The 27511-nt window shown below is 39.6% G+C and overlaps 1 protein-coding gene across 2 annotated transcripts; it reads right to left on the reverse strand.

Annotated features, from left to right (window-relative positions):
• Window positions 1-864: 864 nt before the first annotated feature.
• On the reverse strand, window positions 865-27121 carry ABCB10 (ATP binding cassette subfamily B member 10). 2 transcript variants are annotated; one of them, XM_082481308.1, is made up of 13 exons: window positions 26674-27121; window positions 16571-16771; window positions 16078-16280; window positions 14317-14451; window positions 12547-12693; window positions 11663-11798; window positions 9110-9205; window positions 6129-6338; window positions 5764-5843; window positions 3984-4164; window positions 3680-3723; window positions 2084-2118; window positions 865-1489 (listed from the first exon to the last, which is right to left on the reverse strand). In XM_082481308.1, the coding sequence occupies exons 1-13, from the start codon at window positions 27038-27040 to the stop codon at window positions 1198-1200; spliced, it is 2127 nt and encodes a 708-aa protein (XP_082337434.1). In that variant the 5' UTR covers window positions 27041-27121; the 3' UTR covers window positions 865-1197. The 2 variants fall into 2 exon arrangements, with proteins under 2 accessions (XP_082337434.1, XP_082337433.1); XM_082481307.1 differs by lacking the exon at window positions 26674-27121 and adding an exon at window positions 17030-17299.
• Between the last annotated feature and the right edge of the window lie 390 nt (window positions 27122-27511).

The following is a 27511-nucleotide window of genomic DNA, read 5'->3' on the forward strand; positions in this document are numbered from 1 at the left end:
ATGCACCTTAGATAAAACGTTTTAAGTTTGCCCAGCAATAGGTATCTCGCTTATTGCCAATAAAGTTTTCCAGCAACAAGTTTTCCTAGTATAAATGAGTTTTAATGTGATCTGGAAAGTTTCTAGCTTTTTTAAATTATCTTGTGGGGTTTTGCATCTTCAGACAGCCTAAAGAGATTCCGTTGGAAGAGATTCTTGAATTAGAAACATGAAACCTAATCTTTACTGTTGTTATGTGTACCCTGCTGCAGTTATTCAAATTAATGTAATGCTATTATTTTAATAATTGTCCTTGATAAGGTAGTTTATTAGTTGTCCCTAATAAGGTAGTTAGGCAAAACCTGTGATTTCTATGAATGAAATTTCAAGTAACAATAAAAACAAAACCAAACCTTACACACATAAAACACACATAAGAGCGTGTTCTTTTGGACATAATCTTAGAAGGGAAGTGAAACTAAAGAACTGGGAAAATAGAGAAGGGAAGAAAATGCATGCAAATTTTAGATTTTCCTATGCTGACTTTATACTAATAAACTTCCTTTGTCTCTATGTAAAGTCAGTTTGGTTTTTTGGTTGGGTGCTTTTTTGTTGGGTGCTTTTTCATTTGTTTTTAAGAGAACTTTCCTCCAACTGCTTCCATACTCTTCAAAATGTGTTCTCATGTGCAATTCTCTACAGTAACTGTAGATGGTGTTCATAATCAACTTACCCATTTCAGAACAAATGGTAACTGAAAGGACAGTGCAGTGGAAGTCAGACAGAACTTTCAGAGTACGTTAGTGTCATGCATTTTTGAATTCCAGCATTTTAAGACCACTAACAATACAGAAAGCAAAAGTTCCTTGAAAACGGAAGAGAAAATGATTTGAAAATTATAAGATTGTAATTTAATTACCCTTAGAATACTGAACTTACTTCAGAATGCAGCACATCATCATACAGTGCATTACAGAACACAAGATTCTAAATGGTCTCAACACAAAGCAGGAAAATCTATACACTGAAATTATCTCTATGTGATAGACATTTTAAAAAGTTGCAATAATTATTAAAAAGCTTTCAATAAAAAGTTTAAGCACATTTAGATTTTCAAAGAATATTTTGTACATTTTGGAAAAATATATTTACTTTACATAACTGAAACATAAGTTATATTCTTTGTAGTTTGTAAGCTTCCATTATTCATACATTCTCTCATACATTTTCTTTTAATACATCCTTCTCTCTGGATTGTAAATCTAATGCAAAAGTATCATTATTCTGAAGAAAAGCTTGTTTCTGCATTAGTTTCCTGAAAAGTCCATTTGGATTTGCAAGTAGTTCCTCATGTTTTCCACATTCAAGAATTTTACCCTGGCCAAGGACTGCAACAAAATCAGCATTCTGAATAGTAGACAGACGATGAGCAATAATTAGGACGGTCCTCCCTTCCATCAGCCGGTCCAGAGCTTCTTGCACTAGATACTCGTTTTCAGCATCCAAAGCACTAGTAAGAAATGGGACACAGGAAAGGGAGAGAGGAGGATATTTTGCATTTTAAGACAGGTTACTTCTGTTTAGGCTTATTTTGCTAAAACTGCAGACCCTTGCTATTGTCGGTGACGATGAACCGATGGAACTGCGGGAAAGTTTTGTGAATGTGCTTAGTGCACATATCCAAGCTATAGGCATTACATATTCTCATATGCAAAAATATGTATGGAGAAGTAACACTAAATTAATTCAATGAAAAAAAATTAAGTTATACTGCAGTATAATCATCTCTCTTTAACACTAAGATCTTCATTTAAACTAAAGGTACAAAAAAAGCTGTAAGTAGATGTTTCAAGTTACATATTACAAATTTAATTCCATGAAAAATTACACTGTAGTGTACCAGCTATCCTTTCCACTTTGCATAATTAGTTTTTATCACAGGTTTCCTAACCAATTCACACATTCTAAAAAGCACATTCTTTTCACGGGTAGAGAAAAATAAAGGGGCTAGATAATTTGTGCAAGGGCATGCAGAGAAAGAAAGAGAGAACACCTCACATATGAGTTTTACAGATAGAAAATAAATAAAAGTCATCTTTCTTACCTTGTTGCTTCATCTAACAGAAGAATTTTAGGATTCTGAAGAAGAAGTAAAATCGGTTATAAAAATAATTAGACAAGATCTGAATATATCAATAGAGAACAGGATTCATACAGCTTAAAACTCCAAGTAAGTGCACTTTTTTCATCAAAAGAACTGAGTGTCATTCAAAGCATTACTTTTAAGAAGTCTAAATACTAAGAGGACAAAACAGAAACAACACTCTTACACCTTCAAATTTTGCAAACTAAAGCGGAAGAACACTATGACTAGATTACTATTTGAAAGATACAAACTAAAGGTGGGAGATGATTTTTAATGTATACTTGGCAGCACTGTGGTCAAAAGTTCAATTTCCCATGTACTGCTTTCATGCAGATCTTTCACAGAGGCCGAACTGCCCTCTGCTTGCAGTACGTATAACTGTCTAGTAATAAAAAATAACAAAAAACTACCAACAAGCAGTATTTCACCCACAGATGAAATACATAGTACTTAAGAACTCTTCCCAATTACATAAAAAATAATTTAAAAAAAAAATCACTAGCACTCAAATCCCTAAGAAGCTTCTTCTGAGTTACAGTACATAATCCAAACTTGCTTGGTGAAGTTGACAGTAAAAGCTTCAAACTTTATCAGGAAGAGAAGGGACTCCACTGCACCCTCAATTATATATATATATAATAATATATATAATAATATATATTATATATATATATATATCAACTACTCATTTTTTTTAACTTTTTTTTTTTTTCAACTGTACTTGACATGAAATGCAATCAGCTTTCAGCATTTGTGGTAAATGAGAACCGATATAATAAAAAAATTCCCAGTAATCTAGCAGAACTGGGTGTGCTAGGGTGCTATAGACATTCATATGGATTAATGTGAATGTAAGCTGGATTCAGTAAGGCTCAAAACTTCCAGCTGAGCCTCAGCCCCAAACTGCCTCCCTGTGAAGCACCGTGGCTGTCCCTGAACCAAACTCCTCGTCCTTCTGATTCTCAGAAGCCTCCTCAAATTTGCGCAGCAGAGAGCCTGCCCTAAAGCTAGATCCATGCCAACCCCTGAAGGAAAAAAAAAAAAAAAAAAACAAACAAAAAAAACACCCAAACCAAAAAACAAAACAATGACACAACACTGTGCCTGAGATTGTATCAAATCCAGACCAGCTCCCCTCAAAGCCAAGACAGGGCATCTATAGCGCTGGTAAGCTGCAACCCAGAAAAATCAATCCACGAGTGACAGAGATCTGAACAGAGTGAGAAGTATCATATATGAGTTTACTAGCACCACATTCTTCAAGTCTTCCTTCATCCTTGACCTGGTCTTATGAAAGTGAGCCCTTTATACATGATTTACCATCAGCCTTGGCAAGAACTATTGAAAAACATGACTGAAAGATAAGAAGAAGCACTTCCATAAGTAAATGGTCTTTAGTTATACTCAGCCCTTTCAAACTTCCTCATTAATGTAAAAGATATAGTTTTCTTTTTTAAAATATTTTTCCACCTCTCCCATTGAAATGCCTCCTCCTTTTTAATTCTTCCTGCCTCCCCACAAAGTAACTAACTAGCTATATGGGTGCTGGCTTACCTTGAGCAGAGCTCGAGCAATCGCAATTCGTTGCTTCTGTCCACCTGTGGGGAAAAGGTCAGTAAATTGAAAGAGGAAAACAGATGTGAAGTAATTTTAACTGAATGCCTGGGCTGAACAGAATTAGGCACATGTGATTAAGGGGTTGGGGGGGGTGGTCAATGGAGATAAAGGAGGGATTTTTTTTTTTTAATACTTATGGCAGGCTACAACTTGGAGACAAAAAACTGGTAATGAAAAGTAACAGAATTTTTACTTCACTCTATACTATCATATTTTTAAAATAAGCCATATAAAGATGTACCTGAAAGCAGAATGCCTTTTTCCCCAACTACGGTGTCAAACCCTTTTGGAAAATCTCTGATAAAGCTAGCAGCATTAGCTATTTCAGCAACTTTCTGAATCTCCTCTGCAGTCACAGTAGAAGGATCCTCTGCACCATAGGCAATATTTTCAGCAATAGAACAGGAGAACAGAACTGGTTCCTGATAAATTCAAAAACATAACTAATATGGTAGCTCTGTAATTACATGCATGTATTACCTATATCTCAAATAACATAAATCCCACTTACAAGACCCAGCATTAATTTATTTTATATCCACACAAAAGAATATGTAAGCTAGAGGTAATTGAAATAAAAACAAATAGAAAAACTCTCTTAACACGAAAATGGACAGTCAAAACCAATTAAAAAATAAGTTGTTTTTTAAACTGACAAAACATGACATACCCCTCAATTCTTAACATTTGAGGAAGAGTCCAGAAAGAGCTCTTCATCCAAACATCAGAAAACCTCCCCTTTGTACGTTACTATGTATCATCATTTGCAACAATGATGAGTCTTCTCTTAACAATGTCTAAACAGATCTCATGGCATTTTGTTCACTTCATTTCATATTAAAGCTTAAAACAGAGAAGAGGACTGGCAGATAGGACAAGTGATGTACAATGGGAAAATGTCTGAAACAAAGTAAGCCTGCTCTGTTTATGAAATAAAGACATCTTATAGTCTGAATGCCAGTATGAATCTCCTACTGGTAACTCAAGTGGAATACATACATTGAAAAAGAAAAATGCTAGTATGCCCAGCAGGAAATCAATTTTTGCAGAAAAGCTTTTGGCGGCATTATTACATGAGGCAGATTTTTTGAAATGCAACACAGAACCACAGAATGGTTTAGGTTAGAAGGGACCTTAAAGATCATCGATTTCCAACCCCCCTGCTATAGGCAGGGACACCTCCCACTAGACCAGGTCGCTCTGAGCCCCATCCAGCCTGGCCTTGAACACTTCCAGGGATGGGGCATCCACAAATTCTCTGGGCAACCTGTTCCAGTGTCTCACCACCCTCAGAGTGAAAAATGTCCTCCTAATTTTTAATCTAAATCTACCCTTTTCCAGCTTGAAGCCATTACCCCTCGTCCTGTCATTACATGCCCTGGTAAAAAGTCTCTCTCCAGCTTTCCTTATGCGTTTAATCAGAACATCAACCTAACAGTTAATTGCATTGTGAGGCGTCTGGGAAGACAAGGGAAAGAACATACATAGTTTAATTGGTCAAACAGTTTATTTTCAAGAGACCATTGAACATCTCTCTGTACCTGCAGAGCCTAGGGGTTGCTAAGGATAGAGCACTATAAGAGTAATCACCCACAGTGCAGTATTTTTATGCTTTCCTAATGGAATTGTGTTTGCCTGGAAACAACACAGAGCACAGAAGGTCAGTTTTCAAATGGCTGTGTAAAATATGATTATGCAACTTCCCTTAATACAAAACGTGATTAAACGTTAAGCTTTGTGTTTCTTTCTTCAACAAATCATAGCGAACATCAAGATGGTCATACCTATACAATTTGCAACAATGTACTTTCCAGTCTCCACATGCACACGATTCTTTCAAGCTAACACTTTGAATCTCTATGATTATGTAAAAACAGACTAAAGAATAATGGACTAGCCCTGAATACTTATTTTTAGAATAAGCATGCACAACAGCAGTTAAAGTTAAAAAGATGAAAAGCGGGGCACAGCTTTTTACACAAAATAATTTCATTCACTTAGGAATTTTTTTTCTTCCTTACCTGACTCACTGTTCCAATCTTTGTCCTGAACCACAGTGGATTTAACTGACGGATATCAAAGCCATCAACGGTGATAGTACCTTAAATTAAGAAACAGTAAAGTCAAGTGTGTTTGACAAGTACTGAAAAGAGGCAGAAGGAACAGTTGGGAACAACGTCCCCTGAGGAATCACATACTGATGGATGAGAAATGCAAAGCTATGCAGGCACCCCCACAAGGTAACCATACACCCCAGTGGGAAGCATGGTGCATCAGTGGAATAATTACACCAGGACATCAAGCACAGGAACCCCCACTGTTTATAAGGTGTATCTGAGATGCAAAGCATCAATTGTCACAAATTAGAGCAACCCACAAAACATACCTGAGATAGGATCATACAGCCTCAGCAGAAGGGATACAATAGTCGATTTCCCTGTACCACTTGGGCCAACCAGAGCCATAACAGAGCCAGCTGGAATGGAAAGGCTAAAATCTTTGAAAATGGATGTTTCTGGACGTGTTGGATATGCAAACTCAACATCCTTGAATTCCAAAGCACCCCTGAATGTGTCTTTGCCTAATGTGATTCCCTCTGTATGACAAAGAATTAAATACAGAAACATGAACAGAAACAAAAAAAGTCAGCTTAGCTCTCCTAGAACTTGATTTACAGACACTCAACAGAAATGCCTATCTCCATGTTAAATGTAGGGATAGCTGCAAGACACAATTCAGGACCACAGGGGTTATATTTCAGCTGTGACTGAATCAGCACGGTATACCACTCGTTCCTGAATGCAATTTCAGGATGCTCATCAGCAGCGAACCTGTAGGCTACTTACAGCAAGAGGGAGAATTTGCATCTTGCTAACACCTAACAACGTTCACTTCTAGTATAATTATCTGAATTTTTAAACATATTACAAACAATTTAGGTTTTGTCAATTAGAAACAATGAAATAAAGTAACATTGTTGAAGGCCAAAGTCCCGCATAGAACAGATGCGAAAAGATAAACATTGCAAATCACTTGCTGCCCTTTCACCGAACCACAAAAGTCATGTGAAGCACCTTCGCTCTTGGACAAGAGCAGTTCCCTCTGCACTACCTGTTAACTGCGTAGCTTTTAAACAAAGGCTGTCACTGGAATAAAGCTGCTGCTATGTTTGTTTCATTCATGGCCATTTTTTAGTTTTTTGTGGGGTTTTTTTGGTTTTTTTTTTTTTTTTAAGTGGAAAGTATATTTAATAAAATCAGTACAACAGTCTATTCAAAGACCAATCAGAGGCATACTTTTTAGGCAACAATTCACTGAAACTAAAATTTCAGTTTGTGAAATACCGTAACAAACCATCACGAGTGAACGATTGCCAAAGTTAAAACCAGCTCCTTTCTGGAGCACAGCATTTGATTTAAACAATTATCTTAAAAGACCATCAGTACTAGAAAAAGCTTATAAATAGGTAAGACAAAAACACAATTTATTCAAGCCCTGTTAAATCCCAGCAACACATATCCATACAAAGCAAACTAACTAGACAGTGGTGCTGCATTCCCAACGGACAGCATCTCACTGACAAAGTTCCTACCAGTTTTGTGAAAACTGGCAGTACCAGAGCAACCCCTTATCAGTGCTTGTTCATGCTAAAGACACACAATTCAAACCCCTTAATTCCTTTCAGGTGCAGCACACGAGTAACCCCCAACTAGCCACAACACATGGTAGCACATGGCCCATGTTTTGTTAAACAGTAACTGGACAGGAAACACAGACACCAATCTGTAGCAATCAAGATTTCACTAGTCCTGCTGTTCTTAAAGCAAATAATTTATTTTGCTTTTCTTTCTCCCAGATTCCCTCCTCTTCTCCAGGCTTTCAGTTTAGTGATAGTACCATAGAAAGGGCAAAGGCAAGAGCATACAATTTCAGACTCCTTCCTTGACTTTAATCCATGGACATACACATTGTAACTTGTTTGTTATGTAAATGGTCTCTAAACCTCCCTTTGGGAAAAGAAATGTATTTGCTAAATCCTGTGCTAGCAGCATAATCCTTACTATTATCAAAATTACAAGTAATCACTTATCTTTATTTGCAGTTCCAGTTATTGCAGTCTATTCCATGGACTGAAACACTGAAATCTACTGCAATACAGGAAGTCTGGTACCACAAGTCTTCCTCTATATATTACTGTAAAAATATCTAAAAGGTATATATAGGATTGTGCTTGTTTCTTGTTTGGATTCTAGATACAGGAAAAGACAACATATTTCCCCCCCCCCCCCCCCGAGATATTTGTTGTCACCAACAACAGCTGGAGTTCCATGAATATAAAACCTAAGTAGCCAAGAGTAGACGTTTTGGGTAGGTTTGGACATTAGAGAAATAGTCTCTTGGTGTTATTGTCTGATGAGCCAGAAATCAAGTATAATTGCTTTTTGAGACAAAGTTTCATATCCTTTCCTGTTTAGTTTATACTGACAGGAAACTTAAAAGACGCTTTCTATAAGCTTATACTCCATGGATGTCTGGAATTTTGTCTGTTTTATGTTCCATCTATAAAATAAAGATTCTGTTTTCTGGATGTCACTATTGGTGTAATTGAACAATTCAATACCTTCCATGGGAAGGAAAACTTCTGCTCCAATACTGCAGCTTACTCTACACTGGGGTCACTGTAAAGATGAAGACCACTGAAGTAATCCAGATTAAAAAAAAAAAAACAAAACAATCACACCCAAATGATGATGAAATCAACAGCTGCACTAGGTCTATGAAGGGCACAGCATACTGCAGTGTGGCACTGGACAGTCAGTCACGGCAGGAAATTTAAGCCAGCTTCGTTGCTGAAGACAAGAGTGTGTAGCTATCCTTTCATTAGCCAGTTGGTGGTTACCTTTTGGACAAATGGCTGCTATTCTAAGTCTGACTCCATCCATTGGAGACAATATTGTTACTTTTCACTGGCTATGTAAAGTGGCATACGGGCATTGAAAAGCATCCGACAAACAGGCTTGCAGCTATGAAGAGAAATGAGACAGAGGCCAGACTGTGACTTGGTGTCCATCAGATTAAGAACTTGAGGAATTCCAGGCATTGTCTAGCTTACAAACAATAAAGCTGTAAGTAAGGTGTTGCTGGCAATATATTTTTATTTTAAAAAATGTCAGCTTCTGAAACTTCTGATTAAAGGAAATCATCATCTGTTTCATAGTTAGGAAAACTCAGAATAATTACCACTGTATCTAGGTGCTTTCATAAAAATTTAAGTAATACCTTTAAGTATTACACACCTCTTTCTGAAGTACTGGTGACCAATAGGAGAAAAATCAACCCATGAACAATAACAAACCAAGGACCTACCATTGAATGGAAGTTGGGGCTTCCTTTCAATAAGTTCCCATAGACGTCCACCGGCACCTAGCCCTTTCATCAGTTCAGAATAAAAGGAACTTAGACCTAAACAAAAAGCAGATCAGTATTATGCACCCATATGGAATGGAAGACATAGGAGACATTAAACTTGCGTTACAGTTTTCATCACTAGCACTGAAGCATCAGATCTTTTACTCCAACACACTATCAGACATGTTGATTTAAATCCTATCTAGTCTCACTTCAGAGCTTCCAATAACCATTATTGATCATTCTTATTTAGATCTGTAAAGCAAATCATTCTGAAGGAAAAAAATAGAAAAAGTTAATACACGTAAGCTTGCATATACTCAAAAGCAAAGCAACTCTTTTTCATTCATCTGCTAGGAAGAACAGCATCCAACTTTAGAGAAGTAGCCTTGCATACAACCAGCTGTATTTTCAAAATCATTCAGTAGAATGAAGCACTCTGAATGCTGTTCTTTGTCAGGTAGTGTTATACTACTATAGGAGAGCCTGGCTGAGTCAGCCACAGGGGAGGGAGAACACAAAATCTAATTCTGAACCGACGCTTGAGAAGTTATGTGGACAACAGACAATGTAAAGAAATATGTCTCCCAAGTCAGCGTGCTTCAAACATTACTGGAGCAAGCAAAAGCTAAGGACGAGGCTTGTGTATAGTACTGGGTCCCAGCTCTTAGCAGCTGTGTGAATCACCTTTGAGCCAGTGTGGCTGAAGGGCTTTCCAGCTGAAAAATAGAAACCAACCTAGAACCAAAAATCAAGTAAGGCATAAATATAAAATGTCTTATTTCTTCGTTTTTTGTGTGTCCTTCAAAATAGAGTAACCAATTTCAAATTTTCTGAATTCCAACAATGCAGAATAAACCACTTCCACCTTAAAATGTGAATAGTGTTAAAAGGGCAGTTCCAGGAGGGCAGAAAACCCAGGGTATATTAAAAAAGGTTTACTGGTTTATTCTTGCAGAGCATCAAGCCCAGCACAAGGTCACGAGTCTGTAAGTGTAGACAGAGCATTTCATCATGCTGCTGCTGCGGACTATTTGAAAGCTTGCAACACAAGCCACTAGCCATGGTAATAAGCTGTCTGCTTGGAAAAAAGAGCCAAAGCGTCTACGTCCCAGAGCAGGGCACAGGGGGAGAAGGCATGGGCCTCACAGACCACCTTGAAACTGAGACACTGAGGTTTGCAAATTCACAACCACTCAAAAAAAAAAAAAAATCCCATTGGATAACGTGGACAGCAAATACTAATCAGAAAACATTCTTGATTTTCATAACCTATCTTCAGTATTTGGTAGAAAACACAGCAAACTTACAACAAAAAGGGGTAACGTCCCAAATTATGCAGTGAACTTCACAGTTCATTGAATGAACTCCTATATGTATTGATGACGAAATATACTGAGCAGACTTAGCACTTTAAAGATTTATATGCTTTGTAAACATCAAGAAAGGCAGGCTTCTTGTGGCAGGACACCTTTACTTCAGAGTCTCCATGAGAATGAGCTCTGTGCAGAACTATATTCTTCAACAATCTTAAGTAGAATTTAAAAAAATGTTTTTAACACAAATAAAAGTTAATGCAATGATGTTTTATCAGTGTTTCTAACCTTATTTTTCATTTATTTAACATTAATTTGTCCCATGTTTTTAAAGTACCAGGTATCCGTCTGTTGACCGAGCTTGAATGATTTAAGCAGAGAAGAAAGGGTTTTGGTAACTGGAACGGGTGCCACTGGAATTTTGATATCCAAGAAAGCAGGTTTTGTGAATTTTGCCCTTAGGCACATCTTTGTGCTTTCCACGATATCAGGCTTAGTCTTAGAAAAGAAGAGTACAGATGAGCTGCATTGCCCTGCCAGTCTATCAGAAGTAACAGACTCATTTTAAAGAAAAACCCTTCCAATCAGTTGTCAAACTTCAAAGTACCTTATCTTTATTTTTGCCTGTATGCAGTAGTGAAGACTGCTCTGTCAAAAAGATGAACAGTTTGTTTCTGGGCCAGTAGATTATAGAGTCTGAGCTTCAAGGAGGAGTCAGTCAGTAAGGAAAAACAAAAGGTTAGCACCAGAGTGTAGTGTTCTGCTGGCACTTTGTTTACTCTTCCAGCTCAAGACACTATACTGAATTACAGCTAAATTCTACATGCCTTTCTAAATAGAGAATGTTTAACGCAGACCCACATACTCTGTAAAAATACAATACCAGTATTATTTCTTTACACAATATACCAAGTATCTTAATTTAGACCCAAAGAAAATTAAAATAATATATATCTGTCACATACACACATTAAAAAAATAACCTCTGTATTCCTTTTGGAAAATCAAAGGCTTATATTAAGTTATAATTATTCTTTTCATTAACTCTTCAGAAAAAAAATATGTATGATTTCTTGGGAAGATCATTTGGAAGAGAATTTTTAAGAAAGCCAGATCTTTTAAGAGCTTCTTCCCTCCTGCCCCATACTGACTGTAATGCTTTGAAGCGAAGAAAATCTAATCTTTCATTCCATACCTCCAATGCTTATTCCAACCCAGAAAGCATACATTAGGAAAGATGAGAGTTCACCAACTGTCATGTAGGCACTGCCCATTAATAATCCTCCTTTGTATAAGACTGAGAGGACGATTAAGTTTCCAGAAAGGCCAGTCTAAGGAAAAAGAGGGAAAGGCAGACTTTGTCACGTATATCTTAAACTTCATCCTCTAAAATGTTGTTTCAGAATTTTCCTTCTAATAAAAGAATTCCTATACTATAGGTATCTAGATTTTTAGAGGACTGAGTTAAATTTGAACAAAACCAATTCTAAAGCAAATCAACAGCCAGCCAGCAGCACCGCACTGTGCTATCCAACAAGTGTTCAAAAGCCAAGCAACTCTTTTGGTTTTGGTTTTTTTTTTTTTACCCAATTCCCCAAGATGGAAAGGAACACCAGACATTATTCTCAACCATCATTAAAGAATACTGTTAAGCAAACTCACTGCAAGCTGGTATGGAAAACTGCAATCCCACTGTCCCTCCCCCACCTCCACACTCCCCAGCTCCCTTTGCATTGATACTCATCTCATCAGAAAACCAAACCTGTAAAACGCTAAGGGTGGTGGAAGATTTCCACTGGTTTAGTTCCCTGACTAGGAGGTATGGGTTCAGACAAATAGTACCAAGCTATGGGGTGCGGGGCAGAAAGAGAGACTCAAACTGGTTTTATCCCACCACTGTATCTTGAGGTGCAGTTTCACAGCAATTTAGACTGATTTCAGTCCAGTCTTCCCACAGTTTCATGTGGGTTCAATTTACACTCAAATAATTTGTTTGCAGATTTATAAGTATCCTCATGAATTTTAAAATAATTGAGACTTGGTGTAACAAGGTTGGTTTACTTTCATCAAAATACTTACTGCTCCAAAGAAGCCTGCCCGAGCTAATGCCTCTTTTTTAGCCAGCTGTAGCACATAATCAACTTTATTTGTATACTTCTCCATTTCAGCCACTTCTTGCCCAAAAGCTCGAACTGTTCTTATGTTTCCAATACGCTCTTCAGCTAACTACATTAAAGCAAAGAACAAAACAAATACACACGAACACACAATTAGGAACGTTCATATTACAGAACATTTGAAAGTTAAACCAGTATCACTACACTAATCTCCAAATACATTCCTTTGGATACCACTGGAAAATTTCTCATGCCCTCCTTCCCTCATCCCTCTCTCCCCCCTTTTTTTTTTAAATTCTTTTAAGTTAAAAGTAACTGTGTGCCCAGGCAGTTTAAAAAGAACTTCAAGATTGCCTTAAGTGTTAGCAAAGAAAGAAAAATATAAAAGTAGGGTTAAAAAAAAACCTTAATTTGATGTGAACACCACACATAAGGAAATTACTATTCACAATAACTTGCAATAACAATGTGGAAAGGGGAAAAATAAAGAATATTCTGTTCTACACTAAAACATGCAGGAAAGCCCGCAGTTATTTCATGAAACAATTCCACTCATTTGATCAAAGCAACATTGGGAATTAATTAAGCTCAACTACTAATGACCCATTTCAACTCAGTATTTTAACTTCTAAACAGCACAGTATTAATTCCAAAGTTACCTCAATTGTAACCACTTAGACGAAGCTGTTAATAAACACTGGGATGGTCTTACAAAAAAGAAGGCCCCCTTTTGTGAGTAAAAGTATGACATAAAAATGGGATTCTCCTTCTTTCATCATCCATTCAACCTGAAAATTTGAATGGAACACTAAAATTGCTTGTTCATGTGAATTCCCACACCTAGTTTACAAAGGCATGAGCTTCCCTTCAACACAGGATGAGGAAGATAAACAGAAGAGGGCTAATCTTTCTGCACAGTCAATTTGCAGAAGTCCTACATAGGACATCCCAACTTTAACACAGCTGACAACTGTGGCTATTTTAACTAGGTCTTTCCTACTTATATTTATATGCATTTTAATGATGTTTCCCCACTCTCGGCCTGCGAGAAAAAGGTCACTATCACTACTATTTCTCTGATAGTGTTTTGCAATATTTCAGTGCAGTCAGCAAACACAATGAAGACCCCTCTACAACAGCCTCTTTAGAACAACAACTTCCTCTACTTTTCTCACAAATATTTGGGTATGTGCTGACATGCCCAGAAAAACTTAGAAAAAAAAAGTCAAGCCTCATAAACACTAAAGAGTTGACAATAAGGTCAAACGTCAAGAATTAATTCCAGAGAAGGACTGCTAGCAAAGTTTTCTTAAAAGACAGACCCATCTAGGATGCTTCTGATGGCTTCAAACTTATAACCATAGACCAAGGGTTTTTCAAACCTAGGTACAGCATTACACAGGACTTCATAGGCTGATTTTTTTTATGCTTTCAAACAGCTAAAGCCTAACCTCCTTATGCTTTCCTACATTTCCAAAGTCTCAAGGCCTGGTACCTCCACATTATGTTGTTACAGACAGCTCTTTAGAAAGTATTGTTGTTTTTGAGGTCTGCGAGTAAGTGTTGCTGAAGTTTACCTTTCATACTGTTCAGCTGCAAAACTACAGGCTCAGCATGGCTTAGGGCAATGAACAGTACAATTATCTTCAGAAGATCTATACTTCAGAGATATTAACCTGAATACACTAGAGCAGCTTTGAAGTTAACTAGAAAGCGTCTGTTAAAAGATTACCTGTGTTGCTTCTGCAAGAGAATCTTGGGTCATTTTAGTAAGTTTTCGCAAGTATCTTCCATAAATAACAGCCAGGACAGCCAAGGGTGGCACAACGCTCAGAACAAATGCAGCAAGGCTAGGAGACACAAAAAACTAGAAGAAAAAGGTGTGTGTCAGGGGTTAGCGTTCAGATTAAAAATAACCCACTGGAGTACTGAAGTGTAACCTCCCTCGCTAGAGTTTTCTAAAACCAGTAGGATTGTAATTTAGTGCTGCCATGCTTTCATTTATCATGTTTTATTACTTTCAGGCAAAATATCCGTTCCTCCACAGTGTTTGGGGAATGTATCCCATGGTTAGAACAAAGGATTATAAGCAAAGGGGTCTGGATTTCATTTCTAGCTTTCTCACTGGTTCACTGTGTGGTCTTAGCCTAGTATCTTAACCTGCCAGTAAACAGGCCTACCAGGAAGTCTCTTGGGGATGCTGAAAGACATAAGCTATTTCATACAGTTTCTAAAGCGCTTTCACAACTTTTAAATAGATGGTGTAACACAAAGTTTGAGTAAATAAAGAAATATCATATACCACTTCTGGGTAACCGAGGAACAGATGGAGTCACCAGTGCTCCCTAGCACCCACAAATGTTCATAACCTGGAAAAATGGATTTAATTTACTGTTGCAAAACCTTATCACTCGTAACAATCATCACCAAAGCTCCTAAATAGGTTCTTTTCATATGATTTATTGAAATTAGATCTAATGTGTTTTCATTTCATCTTGCTTTCTGTACTGAAAACAGAAAAATCTCCAGAAAAATTCAAAATTGAATTAATTTACAGGCTTTATAATTATTTCATAATAATCTCTTATTTCTGGGCAAGCTTTTATAGTCCACCTTTTAACTCCGCATCATGGCAGCATTTTTGAGCGTAATGCCTTCTATAAAGTTATTCCAGTTAATCTACTGGTAAGATAAAACCTTAGGCTCTATTCACTTAGATAAACACAGAAAGCCATAATTCTTATCAGTGACAAAGTATTAAAGCTTTAACGGTTCATGGTGAAAACTCTCAACAGTTTCTAATAACATCAATCTTGGAAGCTTATTTTTATGAAGAGACTTTTTGCTATCCGTTTTTAACTCCAGGTAGACAGAAATTATGAGTCTTTCATTTAAGACAATTGCCACCAATATATCTTTTTTCAGATAAGGATAAAAAAAAATTAACACCACAAAAACCATCAAGGGAAGTCAGATTTTTATATAAACCAACTGGCCACCAAGGAATATTAACTGATGCCTGCACTAAAGCCTTCATTAACATGCTTCCTACCTAAATATATTCTTTACTGACAGACCAAAACAGACTCACAAATCCTCAGCAGTAATTTAATATTCAGTGCTGCCTTTGCTCACTTAGGCCTTAAACAGAATCAACCAACTTCAATGACTTTTCCATCAGGAGAAGTTGTATTTTACCTACAACCATGGGAAAGTTATAACTGATTTTAATATCTTCAGTAAGAATAGAGTTAAGGTATTTGCCAGCTATACTTTGCTTGATAAATTCGGGCAGCAATAGCTTCTGAGTAAACATCAAGTGGCTACAGGCACATCATCTATTGCAATGTAGTATATGGATAACTAGTGAAATACACTTGTATCCAAGAACACACAACTGTTTCTGGACTGAAACACATTCACACATTACTTAACAGAACTGAAACAAACTTGAAACTACAAGAAGTGACAAGCAGGGAACAGACCACCATACCATCATTCCAACCCCCACAGATGCCTGTGCTCCTGCCCTGAGCCCATCTGAAAGGTTTTCAGTCACTGAACGGCCCAGAAGGGCTGTATCTGAAGATAAGCGGTTTATCAGCTCTCCTGTTCTGGTCTTGTCAAAGAAAGCGGTTTCTTGCTTCAGAATAGAGGAGAACATGGTTGTTCTCAAACGTTTCACAATCCTTTGCCCTGTCAAAAACAGAAGTCCATCAAGCATGGCACACACGACTACACAGACACCAACAATATAAAAATCACAGGATTACGCAGCACTGAACAAGTCACATTACAGAGTTTTAATATAACAAAAGATAGTGAGCTTTAAGATGTCACATAACAGTAAATAAACAATTATTCCAGCGTACTTATCTTTGCGCTATTAGTTTACCTTTGATCTGGTAAAAAAAGCTACTGATTCCAAGAGGATTTATCAGCCAGTGTCAAGAATTTATTTCAGATCATTTTGCTTCTGTTTTTACCTGCAGTCTGCATGAGGTAGACACGAGTAGCATTAGCAGCAGCACCACATAAAAAGATTCCACTCAGCAAGGCACACAGGCTGGTCAGGCTGACAGTGAAGTCTTCACTGGGATTTGTATAAATAACGTCAATAACTTTACCCAGAAAGAAAGGGGCTGACATGGTAATGACACTGGAAACTGTCAGAAAGCCAACAGCAGCTGCAAATCAACAAAGAAAAGGAAAAGAAAATTATTCTGAATTTGCAAGATCATTAATAGTACATATGAAATATTTTTTCACTTGAAATTTCTATTAAGCTTGCAAGTGTCAGCATCAAATAATCAGCATTCTTTTAGGCCCAGTTCTGAACAGGACATTTTAAGTCACTGCATAAATTAACTCAGGCAAGGCACATTTTAAGATCCTGAAAGCCTCTGTATATAATCACAGTCCTAGAATGACTTCTCTTGTCTAACCTTTCCCACCACCACTCAGCGAAGTTTACTCTTCACAGATGTCATCCTTAGAGAGCATTCACAGTCAGCAAGTCTTCCATATCTCTCTCAGAGTCTTTCACTCCTGTTTGGTTTGTTTTCTATTATTCATGCTTGCAACCATAATAAAGCTTCCAACTGTCTATTTCTGAGACAGCAATGGACTGAAGTAGAGATCTGATCCGAGAACTGTCCAAAACACATGTTTTTATTTCGGAAAAGAAAAAAAAAAAAACCAACCAAAAAGCCTGATTTGATTTACTCTTGACTGACAAAATTTACATACATTTGTGTTGGTTTACTCTTTACTATTGCTGTTCTAAAAGAAAAGCAGCATAAGTTTGAATAGAAGCTTGTTTGCTGGTGAGCAGAACTCTTGAATTCCAGTTGCAAGACCACCCATGGCACCACCTGTGTAACTTTGAGTATTAAAAAAAAAATAAATAAATAAATAAAAAAAAAAAATCACACTGGACCAAGACAGTCTTCTGAACTTTAATCTGCAAAGGAATTTCTTGATTCTGAAAAGGCAAGACAAGCTTGGAAGGCTGAGAACTCGAAAAAAAAAACCCTCTTAATTGAAAACTGGACAAACTTGATATGAAAACCACTGAACCACAACAAACAATACCATTTATACAGCATGATTTTTCAACAGCCAACCCCACACTTAGAACAACCATTCATAGGCTTGCTACAAAACTACTAGCAGATAATGCCTTTAAAGGCAAAAAACAGCGTACTGAAAATCCTGAAAATTCCTGAGTTTTAGTTACATTCTACTGAGCTTCTTGTGTCGCTTCTACGATGAAGACAGCAGAGAGCCTCCCAGCAGTGTACTGCTGTATGCGATATTTCTAACATCTGCCACAGATGGTTTGATGCCTCTTACCACCTCCACACACAGGTGGAAAGCTCTGTTTCAGTTTGTACTTGAAGGGTAAATACAGCTGTGCATTTATGATGAAGAATTCAAGATCCAAAAAATGCATGCCTGCCACCACCTGAAGCAAACACTTCTCTGCACCTTCACTGCAGTGCCCCAGAGCAGTCCTGGGAGAGCTCCACACACTGCCCAAACAAGCTTTATCCTTTGCCGTTGTGTCCAACCTGCTGCCTGCACTTCTTAGTCAAGATTTGTTAGCGATCTTTCCGTTGCATTACACTCAGGCCAGCAAGAACATTTAAAGATAAAGGACTTGGATCTTTAACTTGAAGCTATAGAAACTGTAAGCCAGAGTAGAAAGGGAAAGCCTTCCTGCTGCAAACTTAATGTGATCCATGCCACAAACACATCTCATAAGCATATTATTTACTGGCTAAAACTTCCTAAGAACGAGTGACCTTATTAACAGGCTGGCTGCATTGGTGTTGTCAAGCTGTGAAGCAGCAGGAAAAATCCAACAAAAGCCAGGTCATCTTCTGTCAGGAAAAGCTGGTCTAATAAGGCAGCTGGAGATGGTCAAAAGCATTGTTTATAAGCATAGTGCTGCATGGCAGCTCAGGCTCCACTAGTCCAGACAATTTTTCACTTATGGATGGAACTGGGCAAATGCATAGATAGTCACTGAAGGAAAATGACTGTACGGCTTGAAATCCTGTATGTCTCTGTTTAGCAGTACAGCCTTCCTGGCTTGGATTTACCTTCAGCTCTTCTTCATTCAAACTAGCATAGGTTTCACTGTAATTACTTCCAACAGCCTTAACTGAACTAAAAGCAAATATTAGTAAAGTAAACGGAAGACTACTAAACTACTTAAACATTAGACAAAGTTTCAATAATATATTGGAAAAATGCAGTCCTGAAGATGAAAGCTTATATAATCCAGATGTCACTTTTAATTTTCCCCTTAAGCAATGTACCTGTCTATACTAATTTAATCACAAATCACATGCAAAATAAGGCTGCCTAACTGAAACTCTCGCTTTGATTATACCAGCAGAACAACTAGAAAATAGCACAGACGCCAGGCTGTTGCTCTTTTTTTGTTTTGTTTTAAACTGTTGACTAATTGAAGAAATAGGAATCAGCAAACACTCATTCTATCTCCCCTTTCAAAGAAGAGCTGTCATTGTGATAACTGGCAAAAGGGAGGAGTACGAGGTATTCAGCAACTAGATACGAAGACACTTCAGTGACACTGAAGGTTGTTACTGACAGAAAGAAGGTCAGAGTAAACTTTACAGTGTTAGTTTCACATAGCTTACTCTGTTACCCAGAAAATTATGTCACACAAGAGAGTGCATTTTGGAAGCTTTATTTTTTAGAGTAGATCTGTTTTGTAGACTATGGGGTGAAAATAAAGAAAACGTGAAGCAGATCAATGGAACTTTTATAAAACCGGGGCTACAAAGTGGCAACAGCAGCAAAGACAAGGCAAACTGGCTCCAGCAGCAGCTGAGCAGTCCTCCTGGAAATGTTAAGCAAACATTTTGCTTGTCTACTTGCAAAGAAATCCATATCACTGCACAAAGCGATGCCTTTATCGCTATGATATCGCTATCGCCATCTCTTTTATGAGATCAACATGCTCTCCATTAAGGCTAATGTGGGCTTGCTTCTTGACAGCAGATCTGCAATTTCATTTCACAGTAGATGTATTTGGGCGCAACTGATAAACCAGGATGTTTACAAGCAATAAGCAGGTAGAGCTATCAGAAACCTCTCTTCAGAACATGGAGTGAGTGACTCCAAAGCATCATAAACCAATTTGCTACATGCAAGAACACCAAGAGAGCGATAGTTTCCAATTTTGCTGGTCCTTACCACAGCATCCTTCTCACCCAGTACAGTATGTGGAAAAGCACAAAGCTAAAAAATTGCTTGCAGGCCTGTTGGGGGAAGACCTATTTTAAACATATATACATAAAGATTTGACCTCAGATGAACTAAGATCATTCAAGCCAATCGGGGATGAAGGACAGAAAAATGAGGTAATGATGATGTTTGGCAGTGCCTGGTAACACAGCAACAGGACACAATACCTAGTTTTTACTGTTCAGTAAGGTTACATCCCAGAATCTTTTAAGTATTTTACTTGTTTCATTTGAAGATCAGTGCTGGCAGGTCAGAAAGCAAGCTTTGCATTTGTGAGAAGTACCCTTCTACCAGTAACAGAGAATGTCTGTCCTTTACCTTATCTGTGCAGTTTTATTCTAATACAGTGACTATTTTAGCTTAACGCTGAATTTTCAGAAGGGCATTTGGAGCGATGAATAAAGTCTGCTGTATTCTATGATGTGCATGCACCGGGACCGGCCTCTTCAGTTGTTCTTTTATGGTAGAAAGATCCACTGATAAATTTTTTATTTGTTGGTTAGGTAGAGTCCATTCCCATTTGGTGAATTCGCTTTGGACTGGTTGAAGGACTGTTACCACCCCTGCAAAGAGTCAGCTCTGCAAATATTTATTTCAAGATAGAATCTTCTTCCAGAGTACACTGTAAGCATTTAAGGATGTTCTGTATAGTTCTAGGTTAGGTCTGACTGGCGTGGTTTTCTTTCTGTGTTAAAGTAAATTCATATATGATATCTGGACTGCACCTACTGTTATGCAAGAAAAACCCTGTAGAATTGTCCTCCTTACCTTACTAAGAACAATTGTAATACCGTGCTTAGAAAAAATTATTGTGCGTGTCTGACAGCACCATTGTATACCGCACTCCTGGTGCATTTTGGAAAGCTGCTAGTTTTTTTTTTTGAGTGGAGTTGTGTTAATTTGCAGGTATTACCAATATACTGAATCCTGCAAGTTACTATTTCCAGTGATGATCACAGTTTTTAGAAAATGTTTATAGGCGTATTCTACAGACAGTTTGATGCGGTTATTGAATCTGTGGTGGTTTTTCTTTTTTTTTTTTTTGTTGTTATTTTTTTAAGCATGAAAGAGCAATTCGGGTTTACAAATGGCAAAACCTGTTTTCCTTGGTACAACAATACAGTTGCACAACTTACTGAAAACATCTTCAAGACTGCTCATGAAAAGGTGGGCATACTGTGGGTCATCTGACTGACCAGGATTATACAACAGTTTGGAGAAATTAACAGTTGCAGAAAATTGCAGTGGGACAGAATTAAACAAGAGAGACAGGCAACACCTTTGAGACAGAATCTCAAGAACAAGATGGGTATGCAGGGTTTGGAGGGCACAATGAGCGAGCCCCAGAGTATCAGCTGGTAGCATCTCTCGTGCTTGTAACATTTACACAATGCAGCTTACAGAAGTCTACCACCTTGAAGAAAGCCTGCTCTTTGAGTCATGACGTGTTCAGGATTGACAGAAATCACCCTCAGTAGCTCCTCAGTAAGGCTCCTATGATCAAGCAGGACAGACCTGCCAGGAGCCTTTTGCTATGGAGCAAACAAAACATCAAGAAGCCTTTGCAGAAAAGGCTAAAGAGGGTTTGTCAGAAGAGCTTTCAGAGAAGATATTTAACAGGAGAAGCGTCCTCCCAGGCAGAGCAGAACACAATGATTTGAGGAAGCCCAAGAAAGGGAACAGTGAGTAAGACTGCCACTTTGCACAGGAGAGAAGGAGGAAGAAGTAACAAGGCACAGAGCCTGATGGAAGGCCTATGCAGAGCTCTGCAAAACTTTTGTGAAAGCAAATATGGAGGCTTGACTCTGACTGTAAGCAAGCATCTTCACTTTCTCTTAATACAATGGTATCTCTATTTTACAACTTGTTATCATCAATACAAACAGTACCACAAGCTAGTCTCTTTAAAACACCCAAAACCAGAGAGAGTACAACTTCTTTTTTTTCTTACCGTATGTTTAAAATTAAGCATTTAACTTGTTCATATTTACCTTCTGTAGAAGACAGTCTTTATGTCAGACCAATCTATTATTCCATCTTCAAAATTTATACAAATAGCACAGCAAAAACATTCCCAAGAGAAACTAAGTTGTAAGCACCTAACTGAGCACAGTGGTCAGCAGCTACTATTTCTGCAATGTCTTACCTAAATAGCTTCATTCATAGTTCACCAGCAATTTGAAATAAGGAACTGTCACCAACTAGCCACAGAAAAGCAAACTTTTTGTGATAAAGCTACAAGGCTGCTTGGACCTTTTGTAAGCTTTGTACCGAACACCGAAGAAGAAAAAGTAGGGGGGGGGGGGGGGGGGGGGGGGGGGCACACAACAGAAAAAAACATGTAGCCTGTGCGATTTCTACAAAAGGCACACTGCACATGAGAAAACAATCAGTAAGATATCTCTGTATATACCATACACACACAAATTATGATTCTAAAACCACAAGAATTGCCTTCAGAAAATTCGAGTTAAGTGTGGTCATTGAGTTCCTTTTAGATGAGCAGAACCACTTCACAGTAACTAAATAGAGTAACAAAAAACAGTGACATGGACTTGAAAGGTGAACCCAAATTTTGGCCAGGAATGTCCCAGCTACTGGGATTTACAAGACCAGGGTCCAAACCACGTTCCAAAGAGTAGGATATTCTAGTGCCTGTAAGGCCCTCTGGTCCCACTAGCTTTCTTCCCATTATGCAAACTGCAGAATTAATTTGACTCATTGTCAAGGTTTGAATGGGTGTATGAAAACTCATTTTTCAGAGAGATCCCACTTGTCTGACTTTTAATTAATTTTTAAATGGAGGGAGGAAAAGCATATCCTCAGCAGTGCATGGATTGTGTGTTGATGTTCAAACTCATGCTACAAAGCTTGGAAGAGCAAAAGTTTCAAAATTAAACCATTTAAATGTTACTACAAACCAAACACATTATCTGCCTGGTTTAATCTCCTAAAATAACTGAAGTTTTCAAAGATACTCCTACTCAAGTACTTAACATAAGAAATGTCAGCTTGTACAAGTATAAATAACCGAAAGCATGACTTTCTAGTAGCAATACTCACAGCTGATATGTTCACTTCTATCTGCATCTTGTACAAAAAAAAAATATCAAGTTGTTCACTACCTCGATCATCCCCAAAGTGATTAAAATAGTTTCTGAACTACATTACAGAGAATATAGAAAATTCAGGTAGTCTTAAAGAAAGGTAATTAAAAATAAGTTATACTTAAGAATTGTTTTTATGGGGATTTATTCCTTCTTAGAAACTACAGAAGATAGATCTATAGGAATCCAGTATTGCTCATTCAAGAACAAGAAAGCGCATCACCTTCAAAGTACAGAAAAATCAGATTCTGAATAAGGCAGAGCTCTTCTGATTTCATGGCAAATTCTAACTTATAGGAAAACAGCTATTAAAAATTATGCCCAAAGTTCTAAAATAAAACTTATGAAATAACATTTCTTGCACATCCCTACAGAAAACCTACATATAAACCAAACCTTCTTACTTTGACTCAATGCACAGTAAGTGTTATACAGGGAAAGGGCACATTTTGCTATGGGATTAAAAATTGCAGAGTTCCTTGTACTTACTTTACAATTCAATAGAACTATTGTTTCCTTCCAGTGTGGTTTGGATAAAGTGCAACAGACAGTTTCTCACAGGGACAAACAAGGAGGCAGGAGGAAATAAAAGAGATCGTTTTGAAAAGGCATTTTTGTGGCCTCGCACACACAGCAGGATTCAATAATTTCAACAATGGCCCCGTCTTCTTCCCTGGGAATTGAATTTAACTGAAGGCTCAGGTTTACCTGACCTGACTGCACAGGATGAGCCAAAAAAACCCTAAAATTACTCCCCTCCTTTGTGAAATCTGGGAGGTATTACAGAATTTACAAACTCCTAATTTCACTACACAAAACTGTGGCCACTAAGACAGTGAATTCCCATCATGGTATTTAGGCATCTTTTTACCACCTTTAATAAGAACAACAAAATTTAACACACGTCCTGTTTAAAATATATTCACAGCTCTACCCAGCTCTAGAAGTAACTGAAGATGAAACATGGGACATATTACACTGATCCCCCTGTTGGTTTTGTTTTTCTTTTTCTGGACAGCGTGACATTTGGTACATTTATTTTCATTCCTAAGAGCCTCCGGAGGGTCAGAACCTCCTTCTGCGAGGAGAGCATAGCAAAGAGGTGCTGTATACCAGCACACTGGAACTCCTGGCCAGAGCACGCCACTTCTTCCTAAGCCAGCAGATGGTGAAGCGGTCCTGTGTAAAACAAGATGCAACTGTCTCTTTTGGTGTCAATCATAACCGGAGCAGGTCACCTTCACCTCTGAACCTGCACCTCCTCAGTTGACACCATTTCCCCACGGCACCAAGATGGGTGATCCTAATCTCACTCAACATCTTCACAAATCATCATCCTCTGCTCGCCGGGACTCCACTGTCATCATTACATCTACTTCATCTTCTGTGACCGTGAATTTCAATGCACAACTGTAATGAGCAGAGTATCATGGCCTGTGCCATGTGAAATCATAGAAAAGTATCACTTCACAGTGGTAATGCTATACACCTATGTTACCAACTACTGGTTATATAAAATGCAAAAGATCTGGAAGAGCTCAACTTTCTTGCAAAACAAAACTGCACCTGTAAAGCCTCTGAAGAGATCCCACAACATTTGCTTACCATTTGTATGGACTTGAAGAGGAAATTAATGTTTTACCCTATGTTCATTGTTTCATGCAGCGAAACCATTAACCCTCCTCTTTATTTGAACACAGGAAAAACAGAGATACTGAGTTTTTTTTCCATGGACTACTCTCTCAGTACAAAGATACAACAGGAACAAAATGCAACATATTTTAACATATTTTAGATACAATGGGCAGATGTTATTTCCCTGCAACCCACCTACAAGGCATTTTACCCACATTTGTTATTCCTGAGCTCTCTAACGACCCAAAGTACTTTCCCTATTAGCTTTTCCATCCTCCCACTTAATTACAAGGGAAAACTTTTGTTATTAAGTAGGGTGTCAATAAAGGAGAAAAAATTTACATAGATTTACTCATCTCCCAGAACCAAGACCAACAGAACACTGAAAAGCAGTTATTACATTTGCAGAACTGCATGTAGCTGATTTTTAGTAACTGTGATAGTCGATTTGCTTAAATAAAACCATACGCAGACTGCACAGATTAAAGACACTTAGCCCTATTTCAAAACACAAATAAGTATACCGTACCCTGCCTGCGATAACAAGCCAACAGCAAGTGCCCAGTAAATGGAACTAAATTAAATTCTCAGTTAGTTAGGAGCCTTTGGCTCCTAACAGCCATCCTTAAAATAACCTATTTATTTATTTGTTTCAATTTCAATGATAAAAACAAATAACTTCATTGTAAAATCAGCAGGTAATCTACCTGATCAGGTACTCACTTCTTCACCAACATCTGAATAGACTAAACATTAGTTACTGGCAAAGGGCTTTTTACTTTTTTGTCCATAAGCCAATGGAGAAAAAGAATCCTGAGCAAGACTGAAGCCTTACTGAACATTATACCTTTTCCCTGCTCCGTCCAACCCTGTCCTATCAATTTTCCCCTGCTTTTCTTCCACACAACCAAGATAGTGGTTTAGCTGCATAAAACAGGTGTTCACAGCATAGAAATACTTCTAATTTCTTACAAAAATTCATTTGGATCCAAATTATTTTGGCTATGCAATGCCAACATGTGAGGAAGTTCTGTAACTGTCCACTGTGAATAAGATCTTGTGCAAAGCCTTTCATATTTCTCAAAACCACTTTAGGTAAATCTACCTCATCTCTTTTCTCTTGAACACCATTTACCCATTCTGTGGAAACTACCGAAGTTTTTGCAAAGGCCTAAAAGCCTCACACCACCATGATAGCACATACGCTGTCTGCCAATAAAAAAAACCAAACCACATAATAATTTGATACTGTTTTCTTACTAACAGCTATTATCCCCTTGAGAAGCAATGTCAAGAAAAGTTTGCTTCTACTCTTTGTAGATAATATCATTCCATTAAGGGTGCAATTTATACAACCGTGGTGCTTGACTTTACCATACATACACTATAAATAAATAAATAAGTAGTTTTCAAAACAACTTACAAAAGTTCTAGACAAGAAATTATTGGGAGACAAAACTCCAATTTACCTACTACATTTTTAAAAAAAGCCTTAGGATTCCTTTTTTCCCCCACTTCATTCCACACAGTCTCAGGCCCGAGTTTATTGCACACTTCTTGCAAAGCCAGCAGGGACCACGCGGAGAGGCATTACCCAACACTAGTAGCAAAACAGAGAGTTCTGTAACTTCCAAAACTTTTGCCTTCCCTTCAAAACAACAAGTTAAGAGGTGGCAAGGAGGAGGGCAGAGAATACATGCCTTTAGCTTTTTTTTTTTTTTTTTTTTTTTAAACACGTATCAAATGCTGCTCTGATTCCACCAAGACAAGCCGGGTCGGGAGGCAAATCCGGCCTCCTCCTCCACGCCGGCTGCCGGCGGCTCCGGGCTGTGCCCCCCGGCCAGCGCCCCCGTCGCCGGGGGCCGGGCGGTGGCAGGACAGGACCCCCACCCGGGCCGCGCACCGGGCCCGCCGCGCCGCTCGGCCTCGGGAGACTCTCCGGGCGCGGCTAGGGGAGCCCGGCGCGGCCGCGGCGTCCCCGCCGCCCCCTCCCCGCTCCGACAAAGCCCCAGGGCGGCCCCCGGCGCGGCGGTAGCGGCGGGGCAGCCCCGGGCCGCGGCCGGTACCTGTCAGTCTCCAGCGCTCGGGGTGCGCCAGGGCCAGCAGCCTCCGAGCCTCGAAGCGCGGCGGGGAGGCGCCGGCAGCCCCCCGCGGCGGCGCCGGTGGCTCCGCGCCCGCGGCGGCGCTGAGGGAGCGCGGGGCGCTGCCCGCCGCCGCCACGGGCGGCAGGAGGAGGAGGCGGCGGCGGCAGCACGGCGCGCCCGCCGCCGGCAACAGCAGCAGCGGTAGCGGGGGGTGCGTCCCGCACCTGCCGGCCGGTCGCGGCGGGTCGCGGAGGCCGGCGGCCCCGCCGGCGGCCCGAGCCCAGGGGGGCGCCGCCGCCCGCCGCAGCAGCGGCAGTAGCCAGGGCAGGCGCGGCGCGTAGCCCGCCATGCGGCCGGCGCGGCGGAGCCCAGGCGGCGGCGGCAGCGGCGGCGGCGCTGCTACTGGTGCTGCTGCAGCCGGTCCCCGCCGCGCGGGTCTGCGGCAGGAGGAGGCGCCTCCGAGCCGCCGCCGCCGCCCATGGGCCGGCAACGGGGGACCCGCGGCGGCCCGGGCCCAAGCCGGCCTGCGGAACGCTGATAAGGCTGCGGTTGTCGGCCTCCTCCCGGTCACCGGGCCGCGCCCCGGCCCGCAGCCAGCGCCCTCTGCCGCCGCCCGGCCCGGGGTGGGAATAGGGTCGGGGCCCGCCATAATGGCGCCCGAGCGTCCCCTGCGCGGTGGCGGCAGCGTGTCACCTGGGAGGGGGCCGAGGGCTGAGGTGCCCGACCCCGGGAGAAGGAAGGGGGGGTCTCTGCCCTGCTCGCCCGGAGCCGACCTCGGCCGGGAGTTTCGCCCCTTCCCCTGTCCCTCCTTCCCAGGCCG

This window comes from Vanellus vanellus, assembly GCF_965231255.1.
Source record: "Vanellus vanellus genome assembly, chromosome: 3".
Taxonomy (NCBI): domain Eukaryota; kingdom Metazoa; phylum Chordata; class Aves; order Charadriiformes; family Charadriidae; genus Vanellus; species Vanellus vanellus.